Below are 22,852 nucleotides of genomic sequence, written 5' to 3'. Positions count from 1 at the left end.
GCATCAGACCCTCAGTCACTGCTTTCCCCCCACAACAAAGCCCAGGGTGGACACGGTCCCTGGTTTGTCCTCTACTGTTGTCCCTGACTCTCTCAGCTGGCCTGGGGGCTCTAGGCTGAATGTAGGAGGGAGACGGGCCTGTTGAGAGCTGTCCTAAGGCCGGTTGGCAGCGCTGGCCCTGTCCTTACTGTTTGAGACACCCTCACTCTGTAACCCTGGACCCGGAGGCATGGGGGGTGTCAGGCAGGGGTGCTCAGATCCCCTTAGCATCACACCAGAGTCTGGGTGCCATCAGCAGAGCCCAGATGTGATGAGTCTGTGCCCACTTGGAGGGCAAAGCATAGGAGTAGGTGGGAAGGCAGAACCCACTGTGTCCCCCCAGATACTGTAGGGGTTTGTGGGTTTGTGACTCCTGGGTCAGCGCCTTGCTTTCTCAAGGCCCTTTTCTGGTGCTTATGTGTCCCCCAAGAGGGTCTGGGACTCTGGACCATGCCCACAACAATACGCTGACCAATGGAGATTCACTTTCTCTTCTGGTCCCTTGGCAGGAAAAGCTGACAGAAGACAACGCCCAGTCCCAAGATGAAGCAAGCAGTCTGTCTGTTGGTGAGTGTGGGGCTCTGGCCCTTCTGCTTGCTCGGACTGTGGTAGAGACAGGGAGAGGCCATGCTGGTCAGGTCTCCTCTCCTCTGGGGAGGTGGTGATGGAGGGAGACCAGGGCATGGAGGGAAGGGAGCCCCACTCCCTGCTCTGGAGAGAGACCAGGGCATGGAGGGGAAGGGAGCCCAAGCCCTGTTCTGGTCCACTGGCAGCTCTGATGCTGTTGATCCTCTGTCTTGTTCTCACCACATCCGTGGTCTAGAACAGGGCAGCCGAAGGGTGATCACTCCTCCCATGGCTGACCGAGTGATGGAGTCAGAGCTACCTAATATTTGTCTGTGTGATTGTTACTCACTTTTAAGCCATTCCTCATCATAGTAGGAATTTCACATTTATTTCAAAAGTATGATTAAGTTGAATCTACTTGAAGTAAAATTTCTTTGTCAACATATAGAAGTATTTTCACTGTGTATATGTGTGTGTATGGGGCATGGCAACCCACTCCAGTATTCTTGCCTGGAGAATCCCCATGGACAGAGGAGCCCAGCAGGCTACAGTCCACGGGGTTGCAAAGAATCAGATATGACTGAGTGACTGAAGACATATATATAATATATATGTACACACACACACACACACACACACACACACACACACACACACACACACACACACACACACACACACACACAGAGTTTGGGGTCCTATCACTTCAATAGCTTTGAGGTTTTTGAGTATTACCTTAATTTATAAATTAATCTAGGAGGAATTGAGATCTTTCAGGTGTTCTATATTTTTCTTATGAAAAGATTTAGCATTTTAAGAGTTTTATAATCCCTCAACTCCATGTGTGTTTTTCTTTGGTCAATTTCTCATTTCTTGTTGAGGCTGTATCTTTGTATTACAGTGTTCTGTAACCTTATGAGTTTATCCAACTCATAATTCATTATAGAATTTATTGCCTGTTATAATTTTTAACATTCATCCATCCATACATTCACATTTAGGTATTAGTGTTGAACCATTCGAGTTTGATAAGAATACAACCATATATCCAATAACGACTCTTTTGTCCACTCCCTTCAAAGATCCTGCATTGGTTTTGTTTTGCTTATGGCTGCATCTGCCAGAATTTCAGAACAATGTTTACTAGGCTCAGTTGTGTAATCTTGGATCCTCGATGAAGACCAAGGCTGCTCTCCATTGTGTTTTACAGAAACCAGCAGCCCCTGAAGGATCTCAGAGGAGAAGATGGCTGCTGGTTCCAACAGACGCCACTGAAAGTGAGTGTTTTTCTCCTGGGCAGTGGAGATCAGGAGTGGGATCAGGAGTGGAGGGATGAGCGACAGAATTAGTGTCCTAATTTCTGTCTCCATAGCTGTTAGGGCAACTCAGAGAGGGGACGGCTTGTCCCTGGACCATCAGGACTCGAATTCCCTCCCTGCCCCCCCCTCTTTTTCCCACCCTGCACCCCTCTGTCCTCTACCAGTGGCCCCTAACACCTCCCTGTCCTTCCCTCCTCCACCATCCTCTCTCGTCCCTGGTTGCTCAGGGCCAGGTTGACCCACCCTGAGACATCTGAGAGGTTGTGCTGCCTAGCAGGGCACCCACTGGCCCAGGGAGGCTGTGGAGCACCTGTCCATGCATGCTCAGTGGCTTGAATCATGTCCAACTCTTTGCAACCCCATGGCCTGAGGAGCCTGCCAGGCTCCTCAGTCCGTGGGAATCTCCAGGCAAGAATACTGGAGTGGGTTACCATGCCCTCCTCTAGGGATCATTCCAACCCAGGGATCGAACCCACATCTCTTACATCTCCTGCACTAGCAGAGCCCCAACTGCCCCAGGCTGACCTCACGCCGCTCCCACTGCTGTAGCCTGACTGGCTGGTGGTGGAGGAGAAGGCTGAGGAGGAAGGGGTTCGGTGACGTGTATTCTGTGACGTGGTCACGTGCGGGTTTGCTTTTTCAGTTTGAAAACATGACTGCTTTTAGTCTTCCCTCCAGTTTCACGTTAAGGTTGAAAATGAAGATTTTATTCTTAAACTTGAGCACAGTGATTTTACAGTCTTTTTGAAAGCAACAGTTGAGGTTTTCAAAAGACATCTCAGAAAACTCCAGTAGGTAAAGCCGAAAAAACAGAATGTGTTCAGGGTGAACTGCGGGCGGCACCCCAAACTGTCCTGTGTCTCTCCCAGAGTCTGTAATTGCTGAGATGGGTGGATATAGGACCCCAAGCACCCTCGGGACTGAGGTCTTCAAGTGACAGCAGAGGTCCCGGCTGAGCCAGGAGCCGTGTGGCCTGTGTGGCCTGTGCCCCGGTGAGTGGGGAGCCGCGAGGGTGGGAGTGGAGCCGGGAGAGGGGGTGGGGGACTCGGGGTCGGAGGAAGGGGCAGCACCTGGCGGGGTCTGGGAGGCGCTGGCTGTTGGGGCTCGAGGCAGGGACACCCCTGAACCTCCACCGTGCAGCCCTCACAGGGCAGAGTTGTCTGACCGCCCAGGGTCGAAGTTAAGAGAGCGAGTTCGCAGCAGGTTGAGTGAACCCCTGTACCCACTGTGGGTTCATTTTAAGTGCCTGGAGCGAGGTTGGCCCAGCCCTTGCTGAGCTCGATTGAGAGAGTCAGTCAGGGAGGACCGAGCTCAGGGTGAGAGTGAGGGGCAGCTAGTGTGGTGAGTCCTCCTCACCTGGGTGGGTTCTGGGGACGCCCTTGAGTTCAGGGGTGCCCTTTCACTAGCCTCCCTGGAGGCTTGTTTAGTGGGTGGAGGGGGAGAAGTCCACTTAGAAGATACGCTTATTCCTAGTGGTGGTGGTTTCTGAAGCAGTTCATCCTGTTGGGTTCGACTGTGAACCAGTACCTTGCAGGGTCATGTTTGACGGTGGGCCTGAGCTGTGGGCACGGCCTTCCTTCTCCCACACCCCACACTCACCTGCCGTCTTTCTGGCAGCCCCTCCCCCTTCTCTGCGCCCTTGATGGTGGGCCTGAGCCCAGCCCCCCTGTTACCATGGAGCCCCTTGTGACTGAGTGGGTTCCGGGTTCCGGGCTCCTGGGAGACGTGCTGGAGGCAGAGCCTTCGTGCCATTTCTTCTTGAGACACCGGTGCTGGTGGACATAGTGTGAGAGCGGTGGTCATAGTGTGAGAGCTGTGTGTGTGAGAGTAGTGTGTGTGAGAGTGGGGTGGTCGTAGTGTGAATAGCGGTGGTCATTGTGTGAGATCGGTGGTGATAGCTCGGGTGCTGAGGCATCTGATTGTGAATCAGCAGTTGCCCCCTAGTGGGGGGCTGCCCCCATCCGCGAGGATGGGTCGCAGAAAGACCCGCCTTTGGGGGCTTTTCCAGTGCTGCAAGCCCAAGGCAAAGGCCAAGAGGAGGAAGAACTTGGCCTCGGCCCAAGTCCTGGAAGCAGAGTGGCCTGAGGTGAGAGCAGCCGGGGTCTGGGCCCATTAGATTGGCCCTCAGCCGGCAAAGCGTTGGCTTTGTGTTTCATTTTGTTAGCACGGTTGTGGGCCTTGCCGGCCAGGGCGTTTGGCCTTAGTGGGCAGGACGGACCCCAGCAGGTGGACCTTGTAAGAGGTTGTGCAGGTGCTGCGTGGAGGATGGGCGGGGGCCCCACAAGAAGGGCAACACTGGCTGGAGGAGTCACTGGGGCACGTGGACTGAGCTATAGAGTCAGTCCTTGAAGCAGAAAGGCGAAGCCCCTTATTATCGCCCCTCTTCCAAAGAAGGGATATACTGGCTGGAGGAGTCTCTGGGGCCTGTGGATCGAGCTAGAGAGTCAGTCCTTGAAGCAGAAATGCTAAGCCCCTTAACGTCTCCCATCTTAACAGAGCACAGGCCAGTGGGTCCAGTATTTTAATGACTGGTACCTACTGCTTTACGTGTATAACGTACACCCTCATAGCTTCACATGTCTACTACATGCCTCTCACAAGAGTTGGGCACTGTTCTGGGTGCTGAATACTCAGTATGTAGTAGGGGATACGTAGCCCAGGATTTTTGTATTTCTGCAAAGAAAAACAGAAGAATGAAAGGCTCCGTGTGGTTTAGTTTGAGGGAGTTCACCACGTGGATGGCCCCATGTGCACGCAAATGGTGGTAAAATACATATAACGTGAATTTAACATTTTAACCAGTTTATTGAATGACTGTGTGACTTCAGTGGAGTCAGGCTAACGGATGGCCTTGGGGTGCCATCAGCCTTTTTCCCAGAGGAACACTCCAAAGCCTGGTGGCCTTGTAGACCTTACCTTTGTTCTTCGCTCTCCCCAGTGGTTCTAGGTCACTTGTCTGGGTGTCATTTAAGAATCTCTTTATCCACTTTGTTGTTAGGATTTCTGTTTAGGAAAGTTTCTCAGACGTCCCTGGGTCTTGAGAAGGCAGGCTTGGATTCCGGGTTCTCCCCTGCCGCGTGCCTGCCAGGTCGAGGTGGAGGCTGCAGGCCGGTCTGAGTTGTGGTGGTCTGTGTGGTCTGTGGGTCAGGGGGACCCCCTCTTCTCTGGAGGGACAAGGAGATCCTTTGTGTGGAGCCTAGAGAGACTTGACAGGGTCAGTCTTCAGCAGCTCGCTCTCTTTTTAATTTGTGTTTGCATGTAGTTACTTACTCATTTCACTGTCTTCTAGGAGTTTATAGAACTTACGAAAGAACTAAAGGTATGCAGGGAGCAGCTTCTTGAACGAGAAGAAGAAATTGCTGAGCTGAAAGCGGAAAGGAGCAACACCAGGGTCAGTAGGGGGATTCTCACGTGTTGCCCTTTGCCCCGTGGGGGTCACCACTGGGCTCTCTGTTGCTGTCTTTAAACTCGGTCTGGTTTTCAAGTCATTTTTCACATCTTCCCACTGAGCAGACCAAGGTGGATCAGTTCGGGGTTCTCATACCTTGCTTCAAATTTATGATGAGAGCTAATGTAATTTTAGTACATTTGAGGGGAGAGTTCTCTTAACTTACATTTTTGTCCATGCTCCACTTTGTGTGGGATCTTAGTTCCCCGACCAGGGATTAAAACCTATGTCCCCTGCTGAAGTGCGGAGTCTTAACTACCGGGCCACTGGGGAAGTCCACTCTAACTTGAGACTGAACTGGCGGGATTCCGACTTGCCTTAGCGTGGTTTCAGCTTTAGCGTGTGGCTGAGAGGAGTTATTGGGCCTGAGTTCAAGAATGAGGTTGACGGCGCTCCTTTGGCCCTGCCCTGCAGCTGCTGCTGGAGCGCCTGGAGCGCCTGGTTTCCCGGTACGTGCCATCCCTCCGCACGTCCCCAGCCGGCATGACCAGCGAGGTGGAGGTGCTCAGGGCACTGAAGTCACTCTTCGAGCACCACAAGGCCCTGGGCGAGAAGGTACCAGCCACCCGGCCGTCCTGAATTTGTACACTTGCTGCCTTGTTAGGTGGATGATGCACGTATTTATGTAACTAGTTGACTTTTGAGCTTCTTGAATTTTTGTAAATACATTTTTTCTGTACGAAGTCAGAGTTTTATATGGTTAAAAAGTGTTGCCTGCGTACGTGCTCAGTCATGTCCAAGTCCTTGCGACCCTGTGGACTGTAGCCCACCACACTCCTGACTCCTGAGGTCCTGACTTCATGCCAGATACCTTTCCTCCTGGAATTCTTGCAATAACAGGGTAGTTTAGTATACTTTTTGTTTGCTGTTGGGGTTTATTATATAGAAAAGAAGCTTGATAAACCGAGTGGCCAGACAGAACGTTAAGACAGATGGGTGCCAGTCGTGGCAAATGTGACATTTTAAGTAGGCACGTTTTTGCTCACGTCCGAGGAAACTGCCGTGTCTAGGACTTTAATTTTGAGGACGCTAACTTTATTTTTGAGTTGAAACTTAGGATTTAGTCCAACTTTTTTACGCGTACGTGTATCGGAATGTTCCATGATAATGACTTACCTTTTCTACTCTGCAATGCCCGGTGTAGGCCATGGTCCAGAACACGGACGTGGAGGTGCGAATCACTACCCTTGAGAGATGCTACCTTGCCGCCCAGCGCGAAGCCACCTCTGTGCACGACGACCTCAATGATAAACTTGAAAATGAAATCGCAGATAAGGATTCTATGCATCGACAGGTAACGGCTTTTACTGAACTGTGTCTGACTTTTATAGTGGTGAATTCCTGAGGAAGGAAGGTAAACACCTTTTCATGTGACTCCCACGTTGTAAGGCACCTGCCCCCTCACACTGTGGTCCTGAAATGGTTTTGGAACAAAGCGTTGATAGATCGCTTTATGTCTTCCCATTTTCCTTTTTCTGGCTACGAGTTTCCTTTTAAGGCATGCTTTTTTTTCTTAAAAGAACCAATTTTGATAACTTGTGGCCTACTGTGAGGCCCAGCACAGTACTAATTAGCACCGTTTTGATTGAAATCATCCTGCGAGTAAATGGATACACATACCCATCATTTTATAGTGAGAAGAATTCTCATTGGAAGTTTAAGTACCTTTGTATTTTCGCCTCATTTATGGCATGTAATTTTTCATACATGTCTGTGTTTTGAGCTGCCATGTTCAGTGAGCAGCTAGTTTGGGCCAGACATCGTCAGAACTAGGACTCCAGCAGTGAATTAAAAACCGTGTGCGTTCTTTATCCACTGCCATGTAACAAATCACTGCAAAGCTTAGTGACTTCCCAGTGAGCAGGTCACAGTCCAGTTTCTGTGCTTTGCAGCAGGTGGGCCTGGTTCAGGGCCTCCTGAGGACGCAAACATGGGAAGGCCCCCCAGGGCTGGATGGCAGGCTTTCAGACTCACCTGGCTGGTGGGGACAGGCCCAGGTCCCTGCCGTGTGGACCTCTTCATGGCCTGGCTTTCCTCAGAACACCCTCTGAGAGCGAGAGCGCGGGATGTAGCCCGGGGCCTTTCGCGCCCCGGTCTCGGAAGCCGCACACCTTCAGTTCTGTTTGCGAGAGTGAGCTGCGAAGTCCTGCCTCGCTCAGGGGCTGAGCAGGAGTTGCCCCCTCTGCCTCTTGAAGGGAGGAGGATGGAAGAATTTGTGGACCCGTTTTTAAACCCACGCAGCCTGTCGGACAGTAATGAGCAGGGGAAGGAGACCAGAGTGCCCGAGTTGTCTAAGAGGAGGGGGGACGATCGTGTGTGAACAGGGTGGCCAGCGAGGTGACACCAGGAGGGTGACCTGGAACAGAGACCCGGAGGCCGGAAGAGAAGTAGCCACTCGGAGATAGATCAAGGGTCGTGTCAACAAGCGGAGATAAGGGAGAGAGAGGGCCGCATCAGGGAGGACCCCGGGCTCAGGCCTGAGCAGCTCGAGGCCAGAGCCTGTTTCCTGAGCTGAGGAGGGCTGTCAGGGCAGGGAGCTAAGAGACGGGCCTCAGCCCTGTTGAGGTGGATGAGCCCATGGGGTGTCCAGGGGACCTGTGAGGTCAGCAGCTGAGTGTTCCGGCCTGGATCCAGGAGAGGCCTCACTCAGCTCAAGGTGGACTTGGGTCGTGGGCATACAGATGGTGTTTAAAGGCACAGACAAGGTAAAGTCACCAGGCAGGTGCCCGTGGAGAGATAGGGGGTGCAAGGGTAGAGCTGTGGGGTGCCTCGCATTCCAAGGTTGAGAAGGGGCGCAAGGGACTGACTAGTAACCCCAGGGAGGGCGGGGCCTGGTGCCCAGGGAGAGACATGCTTGGGGTGGGGGGAGGGCAAGGAGAGGAGGGGGCTTGGTAACATGGGTTCCTCAGAGCTCCCTGGGAGCTGCCCTGCGAGCGGGGCACACCGCCTGCTTGCAGAGAGCTGGAGACTGGGCGGGGAGGGGGACAGTAGAGGCCTCTCCCAGGGAGCTCTCAGAGACCCTCAGTGGGCGCTGCAGGGAGCCCTGGAGGAGGAATCTGCTGGTTCCCTTTGTGCGATTTTAAGGTGAGAGAAGGGAGAGGACGTGCTGGCTGAGCTGATGGGGGTGAAGCCATATGCAGCTGGTTCGCTGGAGAGGAGCAGGAATGATGGCAGGTGGTCCTGGAGCCAGTGCAGGGGGTGGCCCAGCCCTGGGGAGGGGTCGTGACGAAGACAGGGGCGAGGGCGCTGGCCACGGGGGACAGGGAGCCAGCAAGCCAGCACCTCGAGGCTGCCCCTCGGCTGCTTTGAGGTCACGTCTGGGAAAGAAGGCAGGACCTGGGTGAGAGTGGGCCGGGGGGAGATGTGCCAGAGAGAAGGGTGTGAGGTGTGAGAGCTGGAGGGCGGCTCGGAGCCCAGCAGGCCCTCTCCCGCACGTCTCTGGTGACAGAGCCGCCTTGCGGTGTGAGGGGCCGTCCCCCAGAACAGCCCGCGGGCCTGCGCCCCGGGAGGAGCCCCGCGGGGGGCTGGCCCTCCCAGCCCTGCTGGCCCTGCTTGCGCCTGTCTGTGCGTGTTCAGACCAGCCTGGAAAACGGAGGGCTGGGGACCTGCGAGGATGGCGCTCCTCGGTGAGTAACACAAGTGGTGACCGCTGAGGTGGACCCAGAGGCTGCGGAGCTGAAGGATTTCTTTTTCTTATTTTCCTTCAGCCTGGCTGATGGAGGCACAGATGTATTGTTGTAATTTTCGGACTTTGTCTCTGACTCCATCGGCCCACCCTTGTGAATAACCTCATAGGATTGCCTCCCATCCACGCTAAGACCTGAATGTCACCAGGCCATCTAGGAAGTGGATTCTCCTCCTGCCTGTTTCTTCAGTACTGCTCGCTTAAGAGATGGCAGTGTCTCATAAGCATGGCCCGTTTATCCACAGTTGGGGCTTCCATGTAAACTTGTGTTCAGTTCCTGATAGACTTGAGCTGCCCTGAATGTCGCTGACGAGACGTGGTCCTCTCGTGCCCAGGTGCAGACCCTGAAGGAAAAGGACTGGGAGCGCGCGCAGCAAGCCAGCGTGCCGGCCAACGTGGCCCAGGCGTTCGAGAGTGACGCAGACTTGTCTGACGGCGGGGGCGACAGGGCCACCCTCTTCAGCTCGGCCGCTCTGCTGTCGCCCAGCGGGCAGGGCGATGCCGAGACTCTGACTGTGATGCTTCAGGAGCAGCTGGACACCATCAACGAAGAGATCCGGTGGGTGAGCCCGAGCCGAGCTCCCCAGAAACTCGGCTTCTCTGAGGAGCTGTCTTCTCCTTAGAGAAGGCTGAGTGTTCCATAGTAAGGAAACTGACTTCAAGTCTGCTTCAAGAATTTTCAGTTCTGAGATTGCCCTTGATTATAGAGCTCAGTCAGCCAGGGCTGTGGGGGGCGTTGTGGGGTGTCCCCCCACCAGCTCTGAGCCCCAAGGTGGGTGAGGTGCCGTGACAGTGTCCCCTGCGGCCCGTGCACCCTCCAGCACTGAAGGTTCGCCCTCGTGTGTCCCTCGGAGCCTCCCACATTCTGGTGAAAAGCCACCTGAAACAGAAAAGCTGGGGTTTTGGGGTGGCAAATTCCCCCTCAGATCTGCATTTTCCTTTTGAACTTAATACAGTGTGAAGATTGGCTTGTTGTACGACAGTGGTCCAAGGACATGTGTTTGAGTTCTTCTCAACTCATCAGTGTCTGTGAGATGTTTTCTGTAGACACCGTCTGGGCTGTTATAACAGTTTACAAACGGGATAGAATCCAAAGGCCCGCCTCATGGCGAGCAGGGGCCTTGGGTCTGGGTGCGGCCAGGTGGCTGGGGGCCCCGAGGCCAGCCTGGTGCCGCACCCGCACAGCTCTGCCTCCTGTCCCTTGTCCACGTTCAGAGTGGCCACAGGCCGGTGACCCTGCACAGGACCTGGCAGAGCTGCTGCTCAGACTGTTCTTGTCACGTCAGCCCAGGCCGAGGTGCCCGTTCCTGTCAGCCGAGTGCGGGGGGCCCGGGGGAAAGGCAGGGGTGAAGGGCACAACCAGCAAACGCAGGTGGTGCCGCCTGCACGTTTGACGCTGAGACAGACTGCTTTGTGGGCCGTGTTTGAGCACAGACAGCTCAGAAAGATTGTCTTTCCCCCTCCCCCAGGAAATACGGAACGGTTACATATTAATATGTTTATTTTTACAGCATGTTGTCAGGTAAAAGTGATTTTTCCTTAGGTAACATGTTGACTTGAGGTAAATGGTAAATTCTTTCCATCAACTTGTTATCAACAGTGAAAAACTTTCAGGGTGTATAAGGAGAAGTGAAACTGGAGAGGTGACGACCTGCGAGAATCTTGTATTTTATTTTGAAAATCATGTTATATGCATAATCGAATATTTAAACTGCTATATAACATCATCCGCGAGACATTAGGGGAGAAGAGCAGTAACTGTGAATTCTAGGTTAATGCAGCACATTGACATGAGTCCAGAAACTCACACAAAGCTGGTGGAGAACTTCATCAAGTGATGCATTTGTACATAGACAACCTAAAAAATAAAAAAATCAATTCAGCACTTCATCTGGTCTAGAGACTTGTGTTTAGAAACTCCAGCTTGTTCGTGGCTCACTGTTTTGATTGTACAGAGTTCCTGATTCCCAGCGGAATAGACTTGAGGCACTGCCGTGCATCTCTGCCCTGAGAGCAGGGAAGGTAAAGGTTGTCAACTTCAGGTTATCTCCTCACAGGGAGAGAGGCGCCACCCAGGCCCCGTCAGAATGTTAGAGTAAACCAGTCAAATCAAACGAGAATGATCAGGGGCCACTTTGTAAGACTCAAGGATAAGTTATTCTAAGTTTGAGAATATTGAAAAGAGGGAAAGTTGAACCTTTTTGCTGAGATGTTAATTGAGCAACTGTTCCTGGAATATGCTAATCGTGACACAGAATGCAAGCCCACATTTGTTGTCCAGACACGTTCCTCTGCTGACAAAGGCAGGTGACGGGTTTTATTCTATTTTAGGTTGATCGAAGAAGAGAAGGAGAACACGGAGCAGCGGGCCGAGGATACTGAGAGCAGGGTGGGCAAGGGGAGCTTAGGCAACCTTCGTTGTTGTAAATCCTCGAGCTCCCTCAACCTGTGTCCCGCCTCCTCGCTCGCCAGCTCCTGCCCGCCCAGCAGTGGGCGCGCCAAGCCCCCAAGGAGGCGGCACAGCTCGGCGCGGAAAGTAGACCAGCGGGACATCAAGACTCTGGTATGTGTCTGCCTCCTCCCTGCCACGTCCCTCCCCCAGCACACTGGCTTTCTTTTTTGTTTGTTTGTTTTTTGTTTTTTCTGTTTTTACCCAGAAGAAACTCAGGTACATTTGCTACGCTTAGAGGTCTAAGATTTTTAAAAACTGCCTAGTCTTTAATCATTCCATACTCGCACAGCAACAAATTAGTCTTGATATTTGGACCACCGGCTTAGCACGTCATCATGAACTCAGCCAGGGCCTGCCTCTGTAACGTTGGGCCCGGCCTGTGCTGGACACAGCAGGTGCAGGGAAGTTGCTGTTGTCACCGAGTAGACAGCCTTGTGAAAGTAACCATAGGCAGCTCTCCTGGCGTGTGAGACCCACGCAGCACATTTTTCATTGGGGATACCTGGCTGCAGGCTGCAGGCCATGCGGTGGGAACAAAACCAAGAATCTAAACTGGTCTGCTTGCTGCTGGACCTGGCTGCACGCTCAGGCCAGCTCTGGGTGTGAAACCAGGTTAAAAGCCTGGTGCCCCAGGGCCCCAGGGAAGAAGTTGGGCTTCCTCACTCTTCTGAGTCTAAAAATGGGATGACGACCTAGGGCTTTTGGTGACAGAGTGTGCAGCTCTGAAGCGCATGTTCCTGCTTTCTTCCATGTTTAGCTTAGGTTTCCTGAGCGCATTGCTGTTTACCCTGTGAAATCATGTCTACAACACTCTGCTTTGTAACTGCACTTGTATTATCACTTTTTTTGTTACCACCCATTTCATGTTAGCTGCATTGTTAGTCAGCATATAATTAAATTAACTGTGAATCATTTTAGCAGCATGTGAAGTGATAACTGGTCTATTTTGTGGTCTTTTGACACATTGGTTTTATAATATGCATCACTGGCCAATTAGTTGATAGTGTGTATTCTTTGACGATTTCTCTGTGGTTTCATGCTTGATTTCTTTCCGAGTATTTGTAAAAGAACAGTTCTGTATATTTTTTCTTGTTGCTGGAGTTCTCTGACGGTGTGTCTGCTTTCATCGTTGGTTTTGATTTCCTGTCTCATCCTGTTGTCTGCTTCGTTGTCATCAATCCAGACCCCAGCTTCCCACAACCGCACCCCCCCGAGGCTGTAGTTTACCCATCCATCTCCCCTCCCCCGTCCTCCCACTTGCTCTGGTCATAGCAGTCTGGGGTCCACAGCGTGTGTCCCCTTAGTCGGGTTTCTGCTTTGTCTTCATGTCTCATTAAATGGTGTTTTTCCCCCATAGCACTAAGTTTGAATTATTGTTATCACTGTGCAGTTACAAGCATAATGTAGATGGATGATACACTACAGAACCTGTGTAATTCATAACTGAGATTATGCTTACCTGAAGAAATGATCCTCTTATGTGTAGAATTAATGGACTTTTGACACAACATCCTTTCTGTGTTGGTGCTTGTATTTGAGACTGTAAATCTCATCAGCTTTTGCATGCTTAATGTCTCTACGAGACTCTTTTACAAAGTATCTTCTATGGTTCATAAAATGTGAAGACTCCACCTGCTGTTACGCTAGCTTTCATTCTTACATATTTTCATAGGGTACCTGCTTTAATGAATTTATTTTCAGAAGTTTGAAATCAAATTCTAGGTAACGATTTTACATTAATGTCCAACAGGTGGTTAGATCTGTTCAGTGTTAAAATAGGTATTACGGCAACTTCCTCGTCAGTTAAATTACTATTTTAAAGTATAACATGTTTTTTTTATTAAGAGAAACTAACTTATAGAGAGGTTTGGCTGAGAACAGACAACTGTTAAGGCCCTTTGTTGTACACAGTGCTGTGCTTTAACAAATCATGATGTTGTAATAGAATTGTATCTTCCTGAGGAATAATGTATAGTGTTTCTCTAGTAAATCTTGAATAGCTTATTTAACTAATGTGGTCCAACAAATTGTTCTGTTTCCAGTTACATGTTCTCTAAATCTACATCTCACTTATATGTTTGCCGTCATTTTTGCTTTACTGTCTTTGCCTATATTGATTCTTGAATTTTTAGCTTCAAAGTCGCAATAAATCTGGTTTCTCTTCATTTCTTTGCATGCATCTATCAGTCTAGTGAGTTAAGGAAGCATCGTCGAAAGGTAAACTATTTAGTAATTTAGCATGCCTTTGTTTCTCTGTGAAGTATTAGAGTCCTTATCGTGTTAGTGAATGAACACTATGTGGTTACGTACTGGTGGATGATTGACATTTTAATAGAAGTAATGAAACTCGCCCACCACTTAAAATATGCTGATGATGCAATCAATCCATCCTAAAGGAGATCAATCCTGGGTGTTCATTGGAAGGACTGATTTTGAAGCTGAAACTCCAGTACTTTGGCCACCTCACGCGAAGAGTTGACTCATTGGAAAAGACCCTAATGCTGGGTAGGATTGGGGGCAGGAGGAGAAGGGGACAATAGAGGATGAGATGGCTGGATGGCATCACTGACTCGATGGACATGGGTTTGGGTGGACTCCGGGAGTTAGTGATGGACAGGGAGGCCTGGCGTGCTACAATTCATGGGGTCGCAAAGAGTCAGACACGACTGAGCGACTGAACGGAACGGAACTGAACTGAACTGAACTGAACTGATGGTTCTGTTGGAAATAGGTCATTGGTTGGGACAATTGTAACAGTTTGCCTTTCTCCCACTTGTTTGCCTTCTAATCATCTCATGCTTATTTATAATAGACATAGTAGTATTTATTATTTTTAAAATTTTCTTTACTTATTTTTTTGGCCATACTGCACAGCTAATGGGATGTTAGTTCCCCAACCAGGGATCAGACCGGTGTGAAAGTGAAAGTGCCAAGTCCTCACCTCTGGACCACCATGGAATTTCCACGTAGTGTTTTCTTAAAAGAAATGACTGAATCAGAGCCATAGATATTAGATTTGGGGGAAGCCAATTTAATGACGGTGGGTAGCAGTGTGCAGGAGACTCTGTGTGCCAGGCACCGTGTCCAGTGCTTTCTGAGCCCGTCATCTAATCCCGCAGACACCCAGGTGAGGTCCAGGCTGCTGTTATCCCCATTCAGCAGATATGGACACTGAGGCTTAGAGAGGCCGGGCACCGTGCCCAGGCTCGCATACCCAGCGGTGCGGTGCAGACTGGTCTGATCAGAGCCTGGACACTTAACCGTGGTGCCGTCCATCCCGCTTTCCTCCAGAGGCCCTCCTGTCCATCACAGCAACCCTGATGGAGGGAGCCTCAGGAGGGAGCTCGCTGCCTCTCCCCTCGGGTCACTTGGATGAGCCCCTGTTGTTGGAGTCCAGTGGCCCGAGGGCTGGCCTTCCTTGTCCCTCTCCTGCTCCCAGCCCGCTGATGGAGCACTCCTGGGGCCTTCCCACAGGACTTGGGCAGCCGCGCTCCGGTTCAGGCAGCTCAGTGCCCAGGAACCCTTCTGCCGGGCACAGCAGAGTAGCTCCGTCACCCTGAGGTTGGTGACCTGGGTGTGCCGCTTGCCCGCTTTGTGGCCTGCTTTGCCCTCCTGTTAAATGAGGACACGGTACTGCCCATCCGACTCACGTGGGCACCCGTGGGGCGGGCTCCCATCCTGGCGGAGGGTGCCAGGCTGGGGACCCAGAGGCCTTTCTCAGGACAAGGCCCGGGGGAAGGGCCTGGCCGTGGTCCCTGACTTTGAGGCAGGTGTTTGTCTGCATTCAGTCCTAGTCAGCCCAGGTGTGTCACTTCCCTGCTCTGTTCTTTGTTGTTTTCTGATTTTTATAAATGCTTCTTTTAACTTGAATTTGAGATTGATCCCTCTTCAGTTCCATGTGGATAATTTCTAGCTTTTGTAGCCTTCTGTTGTCTGAGGGTAGTTGTTAGAGATCAGGGGAGAGTGCACAGTTTATCCAGCTGCTGTTAAACGAGTTCAGCTGTATTTTGCAGTAAGTCACTTTGTTGTCACCAAGCTCCTGTGGAGCTGCAGTGGATCAGTATTCTTTACAGAATCCCATTACAAAGCCACAGGTTAGTTGGTTAAAACGACGCACTCATTGTTTATAAAAATACTTTCCATGCATGCTTCCTAAAACCTCCCCTGGCTGAACCACACGCCCACATGTATAAGTGAGACCTGTCTGGACCCTGAAGGGGTTTATCTGTTCCCCACACTGTTGCCACCACTGTTTCCTGTCCTCAGACCCAGGACCAGCGGAAAAGCTGGGCGTCCAGGAGAGATCTTTTTTTTTTTTTTCAATTAGCTTATTTTTTAATTGAAGGATAATTGCTTTACAGAATTTTGTTCTTGTCTGTCAAATCGCAGGAAAAATCAGGCATAGGTACACATATATCCCCTCCCTTTTGAACCTCCCTCCCATCTCCCTCCCCTCGAGATTGATAGAAGAGTATCTCTTAGTGAAGACTTCAGTTGAGTTCAGTCGCTCAGTCGTGTCCGAATCTTTGCAACCCCATGAATCGCAGCACGCCAGGCCTCCCTGTCCGTCACCAGCTCCCGGAGTCCACCCAAACCCATGTCCATCGAGTCAGTGATGCCATCCAGCCATCTCATCCTCTGTCGTCCCCTTCTCCTCCTGCCCTCAATCCTTCCCAGCATTAGGGTCTTTTCCAATGAGTCAGCTCTTCGCATGAGGTGGCCAAAGTGTTGGAGTTTCAGCTTCAACATCAGTCCTTCCAATGAACACCCAGGATTGATCCCCTTTAGGATGGACTGTTCGGATCTCCTTGCACTCCAAGGGACTCTCAAGAGTCTTCTCCCACACCACAGTTCAAAGGCATCAGTTCTGTGGCGCTCAGCTTTCTTCACCGTCCGACTCTCACATCCATACACGACCACTGGAAAAACCATAGCCTTGACTAGACGGACTTTTGTTGGCAAAGTAGTGTCTCTGCTTTTAAATATGCCATCTAAGTTGGCCAAAACCTTCCTTCCAAGGCGTAAGCGTCTTTCAGTTTCGTGGCTGCAGTCACCATCAGCAGTGATTTTGGAGCCCCCAAACATAAAGTCTGACACTGTTTCCACAGTTTCCCCATCTATTTCCCATGAGGTGATGGGACCTGATGCCATGATCTTAGTTTTCTGAACGTTGAGCTTTAAGCCAACTTTTTCACTCTCCTCTTTCACTTTCATCAAGAGGCTCTTTAGTTCTTTTCCACTTTCTGCCGTAAGGGTGGTGTCATCTGCATATCTGAGGTTATTGATGTTTCTCCCGGCAGTCTCGATTCCAGCTTGTGTTTCTTCCAGCCCAGCGTCTCTCATGATGTACCCTGCGTCTAAGTTAAATAAGCAGGGTGACAAGGACACACAGCCTTGACGTCCTCCTTTTCCTATTTGGAACCAGTCTGTTGTTCCATGTCCAGTTCTAACTGTTGCTTCCTGACCTGCGTACAGGTTTCCCAAGAGACAGGTCAGATGGTCTGGTATTCCCATCTCTCTCAGAATTTTCCACAGTTGATTGTGATCCACACAGTCAAAGGCTTTGTTTGGCATAGTCCATAAAGCAGAAATCGATGTTTTTCGGGAACTCTCTTGCTTTTTCGATGATCCAGCAGATATTGGCAATTTGATCTCTGGTTCCTCTGCCTTTTCTAAAATCAGCTTGAACATCTGGAAGTTCACGGTTCACCTATCGCTGAAGCCTGGCTTAGAGAATTTTAAGCATTACTTTACTAGCACGTGAGATGAGTGCCATTGTGCGGTAGTTTGAGCATTCTTTGGCATTGCCTTTCTTTGGGATTGGGATGAAAACTGACCATTTCCAGTCCTGTGGCCACCGCTGAGTTTTCCATATTTGCTGGCATATTGAATATAGCACTTTCACAGCATCATCTTTCAGGATTTGAGATAGCTCAGCTGGAATTCCATCAGCTCCACTAGCTTTGTTCGTAGTGATGCTTCCTAAAGTCCGGTGGACTTCACGTTTAGCAGATGATTCTTAAAGAGCAGAATAACTGGGGAAAGCTACTAACGGACGGGGTGCTTGATGTAAATCCCGAGCAAGTAAACATGCCAAGCACCAATGGAAAGGCAAGTCCTCGGTCTCGCTCTCTGTCTGGTTCTCGCCTTACCATCCAGTCTGTGCGGGGCTGTTGGGACCTGTCAGCAATGCACCATGTAGATCTGAGTGGCCGTGAGGGTCGTGTGAGCTCCCAGAGTGCAGAAGAAAGTTTTGACCTCACCGATTGCCCGGAAATGCTGTGTTCCCTCCCTCCCAAAACAAGGCTGTCTGTCTAAGGCTTCCTTTCCCCCTTAGAGATCCTCCGACGGCTCCCCAAGCCACGAGGAAGACCTGGCTAAGGTGATCGAGCTCCAGGAGGTCATCGAGAGGCAGTCAGGGGAGCAGAGCCAGTCGAAGGAGTGCCTGGCAAACCTCTCTGCCTACGTGAGAGAGCCGGAGGAGGACCCGGACACGGCCAGGAAGGAGCTCCTCGCGTCCGAGGAAGCGAACAGACAACCACAGCGGGATGTCCGCGAAGTGAGTGACAGCGGACGTGTCTGTTGTCCTGAGGTGGAATGTGGGTCCCTTGTTCTCCGGCTGATCTGAGCTTTGGGATGGCTGCGTGAGTAGGAGCACAGAGCGCTGGCGAGACCGCGACTGGCGGCCTCCCCGCCTCTGCGTCGAGATCTCTGGGGTAGAAGAGGCCTGGTCCAGGCGGTCCATTGGCAGTGGAGCAACACGAGGGCATCCCTAGCGCTGTGCTCACCCTGGGTGTGGACTCCTCATTTCTACAAGTTCTAGGGTGCCCAGTGTGTTCCTCTTTGAAAAATTCATTCATCCATTCATTCATTTATTGGAGTCTAGTTGCTTTCCTTTTTCTTGGAGAAGGCAATGGTACCCCACTCCAGTACTCTTGCCTGGAAAATCCCATGGATGGAGGAGCCTGGTAGGCTACAGTCCATGGGGTCGCTAAGAGTCGGACACAACTGAGCGACTTCACTTTCACTTTTCCCTTTGATACACTGGAGAAGGAAATGGCAACCCACTCCAGTATTCTTGCCTGGAGAATCCCAGGGACAGGGGAGCCTGGTGGGCTACCGTCTGTGGGGTCGCACAGAGTCGGACACGACCGAAGCGACTTAGCAGTTAGCAGTTGCTTTACACTGCTGTGTCAATGTCTGCTGTACAGCAAAGTGAATCCGTCATATATATATATATATTTATATTTATATTTATATTTATATTTATATATATATATATATATATATATATATATATATACGTGTGTGTGTGTCTACATATATCCCTCTTTTTAGATTTCCTACCCATTTACTTCACCACAGAGCCCTGAGTAGACTGCCCTGTGCTGTAGAGTAGGTCCTTACTCGTTGTTGACTTTACGCATAGTCTCAGTAGTGTACATACGTCAACCCCAGTCTCCCAGTTCATCCCCCCCACCTGCCTGTCGAATGTATACCTGATGATGCTGAAATTTCCTTCGGGTTCACTCAGGCGAGTCTGGTGACGTCTGTGGAGCCCGTTCTCTCGGAGAGATGGGAGCCCGCTGTGTGGCCCCTGCTGAGGCAGCTTGCCTGGCCGTCTTCTCTAGTTTTCTGAGGTTCTGCTCCTTGAGGGGATGTGTGACATTGATACCGGCGGTCAGACAGGTCGAGTGGCGTTTGCTCACCCTCAGAGCCTCAGGCCCGTGCTGTGTAACCATGTAGAGTCATGATGTTTCTGGTGGTCGTGTCTGCGGCTGTCATGATTGATGAGAAACTGCCTAACGGTCATTGTGAAAAGAGAAGAGTGCTGAGGGTTCGGGCCTCCTCCTGTGAGCCTCACCTCTCCTTTGTAGGCAGGCAGACAGCGCCCACCCTGCCCCACCCCTCCCCCGTGAGACCGTCTCAGACAGAACCCCTCCGACATGTGCTACAGCAGGTGTCCTTGTTTAGTAGCTTGGTGTGAGTAATTCTCTGTGAGAGCTCAAGGTGAGAACTCAAAACAGAATATTTGCACGCTTGTATAACCTTTTCCCACTACTCTTTGGCAACAGGAGGAGATTAGGTGGCAGAGTTCAATATGTAGAGAATTCTGGGAAAAGCGGCCTTGAGACCTTTCACTTTTAATGTCAGGCCTTTGCCCACATTGGTTACTTAGTAGTCGACTACGGAGGGACCTGCAGTGGATTTTGACCTGGCGGACGGGAGTTGCACCAGCAGCAAGTTCTGGTCCTGGTTTGACCCTTTCATACATGTGGTGTAAGTCTGCTTTAGAAGAATTAGGCTTGAGAAGGCTGCTTCCAGTTGTGTTAAACTTTGACTTCTGTTTCCACTCATTACTATTACTTGAATTCTGAGGAAATTGCATGAGAGTTTTCCGACTTTTACCCGAGGAAACGAGCCTCAGAGGTCCCTGTTGGATCTGTCGAAGGTCCCTCCCTCTTGTGGATCCAGTCCGCCTGTGTGGTGTAGCAGACAGAGGTCGTGACTTCATGCCAGATACCATTCCTCCTGGAATTCATGCAATAACAGGGTAGTTTAGTATACTCTTTGCTGTTTGGGTTGATTATGTTGAAGAGAAGCTTGGGAAACCGAGTGGCCAGACAGAACGTTAATACAGACATATGGGTGCCAATCGTGGCAAATGTGACATTTTAAGTAGGCACGTTTTTGCTCACGTCCGAGGAAACTGCCGTGTCTAGGACTTTAATTTTGAGGACGCTAACTTTATTTTTGAGTTGAAACTTAGGATTTAGTCCAACTTTTTCACGCGTACGTGTATCGGAATGTTCCATGATAATGACTTACCTTTTCTACTCTGCAATGCCCGGTGTAGGCCATGGTCCAGAACACGGACGTGGAGGTGCGAATCACTACCCTTGAGAGATGCTACCTTGCCGCCCAGCGCGAAGCCACCTCTGTGCACGACGACCTCAATGATAAACTTGAAAATGAAATCGCAGATAAGGATTCTATGCATCGACAGGTAACGGCTTTTACTGAACTGTGTCTGACTTTTATAGTGGTGAATTCCTGAGGAAGGAAGGTAAACACCTTTTCATGTGACTCCCACGTTGTAAGGCACCTGCCCCCTCACACTGTGGTCCTGAAATGGTTTTGGAACAAAGCGTTGATAGATCGCTTTATGTCTTCCCATTTTCCTTTTTCTGGCTACGAGTTTCCTTTTAAGGCATGCTTTTTTTTCTTAAAAGAACCAATTTTGATAACTTGTGGCCTACTGTGAGGCCCAGCACAGTACTAATTAGCACCGTTTTGATTGAAATCATCCTGCGAGTAAATGGATACACATACCCATCATTTTATAGTGAGAAGAATTCTCATTGGAAGTTTAAGTACCTTTGTATTTTCGCCTCATTTATGGCATGTAATTTTTCATACATGTCTGTGTTTTGAGCTGCCATGTTCAGTGAGCAGCTAGTTTGGGCCAGACATCGTCAGAACTAGGACTCCAGCAGTGAATTAAAAACCGTGTGCGTTCTTTATCCACTGCCATGTAACAAATCACTGCAAAGCTTAGTGACTTCCCAGTGAGCAGGTCACAGTCCAGTTTCTGTGCTTTGCAGCAGGTGGGCCTGGTTCAGGGCCTCCTGAGGACGCAAACATGGGAAGGCCCCCCAGGGCTGGATGGCAGGCTTTCAGACTCACCTGGCTGGTGGGGACAGGCCCAGGTCCCTGCCGTGTGGACCTCTTCATGGCCTGGCTTTCCTCAGAACACCCTCTGAGAGCGAGAGCGCGGGATGTAGCCCGGGGCCTTTCGCGCCCCGGTCTCGGAAGCCGCACACCTTCAGTTCTGTTTGCGAGAGTGAGCTGCGAAGTCCTGCCTCGCTCAGGGGCTGAGCAGGAGTTGCCCCCTCTGCCTCTTGAAGGGAGGAGGATGGAAGAATTTGTGGACCCGTTTTTAAACCCACGCAGCCTGTCGGACAGTAATGAGCAGGGGAAGGAGACCAGAGTGCCCGAGTTGTCTAAGAGGAGGGGGGACGATCGTGTGTGAACAGGGTGGCCAGCGAGGTGACACCAGGAGGGTGACCTGGAACAGAGACCCGGAGGCCGGAAGAGAAGTAGCCACTCGGAGATAGATCAAGGGTCGTGTCAACAAGCGGAGATAAGGGAGAGAGAGGGCCGCATCAGGGAGGACCCCGGGCTCAGGCCTGAGCAGCTCGAGGCCAGAGCCTGTTTCCTGAGCTGAGGAGGGCTGTCAGGGCAGGGAGCTAAGAGACGGGCCTCAGCCCTGTTGAGGTGGATGAGCCCATGGGGTGTCCAGGGGACCTGTGAGGTCAGCAGCTGAGTGTTCCGGCCTGGATCCAGGAGAGGCCTCACTCAGCTCAAGGTGGACTTGGGTCGTGGGCATACAGATGGTGTTTAAAGGCACAGACAAGGTAAAGTCACCAGGCAGGTGCCCGTGGAGAGATAGGGGGTGCAAGGGTAGAGCTGTGGGGTGCCTCGCATTCCAAGGTTGAGAAGGGGCGCAAGGGACTGACTAGTAACCCCAGGGAGGGCGGGGCCTGGTGCCCAGGGAGAGACATGCTTGGGGTGGGGGGAGGGCAAGGAGAGGAGGGGGCTTGGTAACATGGGTTCCTCAGAGCTCCCTGGGAGCTGCCCTGCGAGCGGGGCACACCGCCTGCTTGCAGAGAGCTGGAGACTGGGCGGGGAGGGGGACAGTAGAGGCCTCTCCCAGGGAGCTCTCAGAGACCCTCAGTGGGCGCTGCAGGGAGCCCTGGAGGAGGAATCTGCTGGTTCCCTTTGTGCGATTTTAAGGTGAGAGAAGGGAGAGGACGTGCTGGCTGAGCTGATGGGGGTGAAGCCATATGCAGCTGGTTCGCTGGAGAGGAGCAGGAATGATGGCAGGTGGTCCTGGAGCCAGTGCAGGGGGTGGCCCAGCCCTGGGGAGGGGTCGTGACGAAGACAGGGGCGAGGGCGCTGGCCACGGGGGACAGGGAGCCAGCAAGCCAGCACCTCGAGGCTGCCCCTCGGCTGCTTTGAGGTCACGTCTGGGAAAGAAGGCAGGACCTGGGTGAGAGTGGGCCGGGGGGAGATGTGCCAGAGAGAAGGGTGTGAGGTGTGAGAGCTGGAGGGCGGCTCGGAGCCCAGCAGGCCCTCTCCCGCACGTCTCTGGTGACAGAGCCGCCTTGCGGTGTGAGGGGCCGTCCCCCAGAACAGCCCGCGGGCCTGCGCCCCGGGAGGAGCCCCGCGGGGGGCTGGCCCTCCCAGCCCTGCTGGCCCTGCTTGCGCCTGTCTGTGCGTGTTCAGACCAGCCTGGAAAACGGAGGGCTGGGGACCTGCGAGGATGGCGCTCCTCGGTG

The 22,852-nt window shown here is 51.6% G+C and overlaps 2 protein-coding genes and 2 long non-coding RNA genes across 8 annotated transcripts in view; 2 read left to right on the top strand and 2 right to left on the bottom strand.

Annotated features, from left to right (window-relative positions):
* LOC145506034 (kazrin-A-like) overlaps positions 1-2,917 on the top strand; it is a 38,817-nt gene extending 35,900 nt beyond the window's left edge. For 3 of the 4 annotated variants that reach the window (XM_081489670.1, XM_081489659.1, XM_081489688.1), the window contains 3 exons: positions 549-606; positions 1,817-1,883; positions 2,795-2,917. In XM_081489670.1, coding sequence (XP_081345796.1) covers positions 549-606; positions 1,817-1,833 — 75 coding nt within the window. In that variant the 3' untranslated portion in view covers positions 1,834-1,883; positions 2,795-2,917. Of the gene's footprint in view, positions 1-548; positions 607-1,816; positions 1,884-2,794 lie in introns of those variants that run through there. The other variant, XM_081489680.1, reaches the window with a different exon arrangement.
* LOC145506857 (uncharacterized) lies at positions 1,685-2,481 on the bottom strand. Its single transcript, XR_014054398.1, has 2 exons — positions 2,411-2,481; positions 1,685-1,898 (listed from the first exon to the last, which is right to left on the bottom strand). It is a non-coding gene; the product is annotated as an uncharacterized LOC145506857 (long non-coding RNA).
* Positions 2,918-3,610: 693 nt separating the features above from the next.
* The window catches only part of LOC145505810 (uncharacterized), a 118,825-nt gene continuing 99,583 nt past the window's right edge, over positions 3,611-22,852 (top strand). For both annotated transcript variants that reach the window (XM_081488738.1, XM_081488728.1), the window contains exons 1-8: positions 3,611-4,011; positions 5,215-5,316; positions 5,788-5,928; positions 6,518-6,667; positions 9,394-9,617; positions 11,390-11,621; positions 17,848-18,069; positions 20,368-20,517. In XM_081488738.1, the coding sequence (XP_081344864.1) occupies positions 3,895-4,011; positions 5,215-5,316; positions 5,788-5,928; positions 6,518-6,667; positions 9,394-9,617; positions 11,390-11,621; positions 17,848-18,069; positions 20,368-20,517 (1,338 nt within the window). In that variant the 5' untranslated portion in view covers positions 3,611-3,894. The remainder of the gene's footprint in view (positions 4,012-5,214; positions 5,317-5,787; positions 5,929-6,517; positions 6,668-9,393; positions 9,618-11,389; positions 11,622-17,847; positions 18,070-20,367; positions 20,518-22,852) is intronic.
* LOC145507061 (uncharacterized) lies at positions 10,825-16,849 on the bottom strand. The gene is made up of 2 exons (XR_014054532.1): positions 16,279-16,849; positions 10,825-13,900 (listed from the first exon to the last, which is right to left on the bottom strand). It is a non-coding gene; the product is annotated as an uncharacterized LOC145507061 (long non-coding RNA).

Source organism: Giraffa tippelskirchi, chromosome 1 (assembly GCF_054371585.1).
Source record: "Giraffa tippelskirchi isolate mGirTip1 chromosome 1, T2T-mGirTip1v1.2.pri, whole genome shotgun sequence".
NCBI lineage: Eukaryota > Metazoa > Chordata > Mammalia > Artiodactyla > Giraffidae > Giraffa > Giraffa tippelskirchi.
Note: the sequence above shows the minus strand (reverse complement) of the source record. Positions and strands in the feature narration are given on the sequence as shown.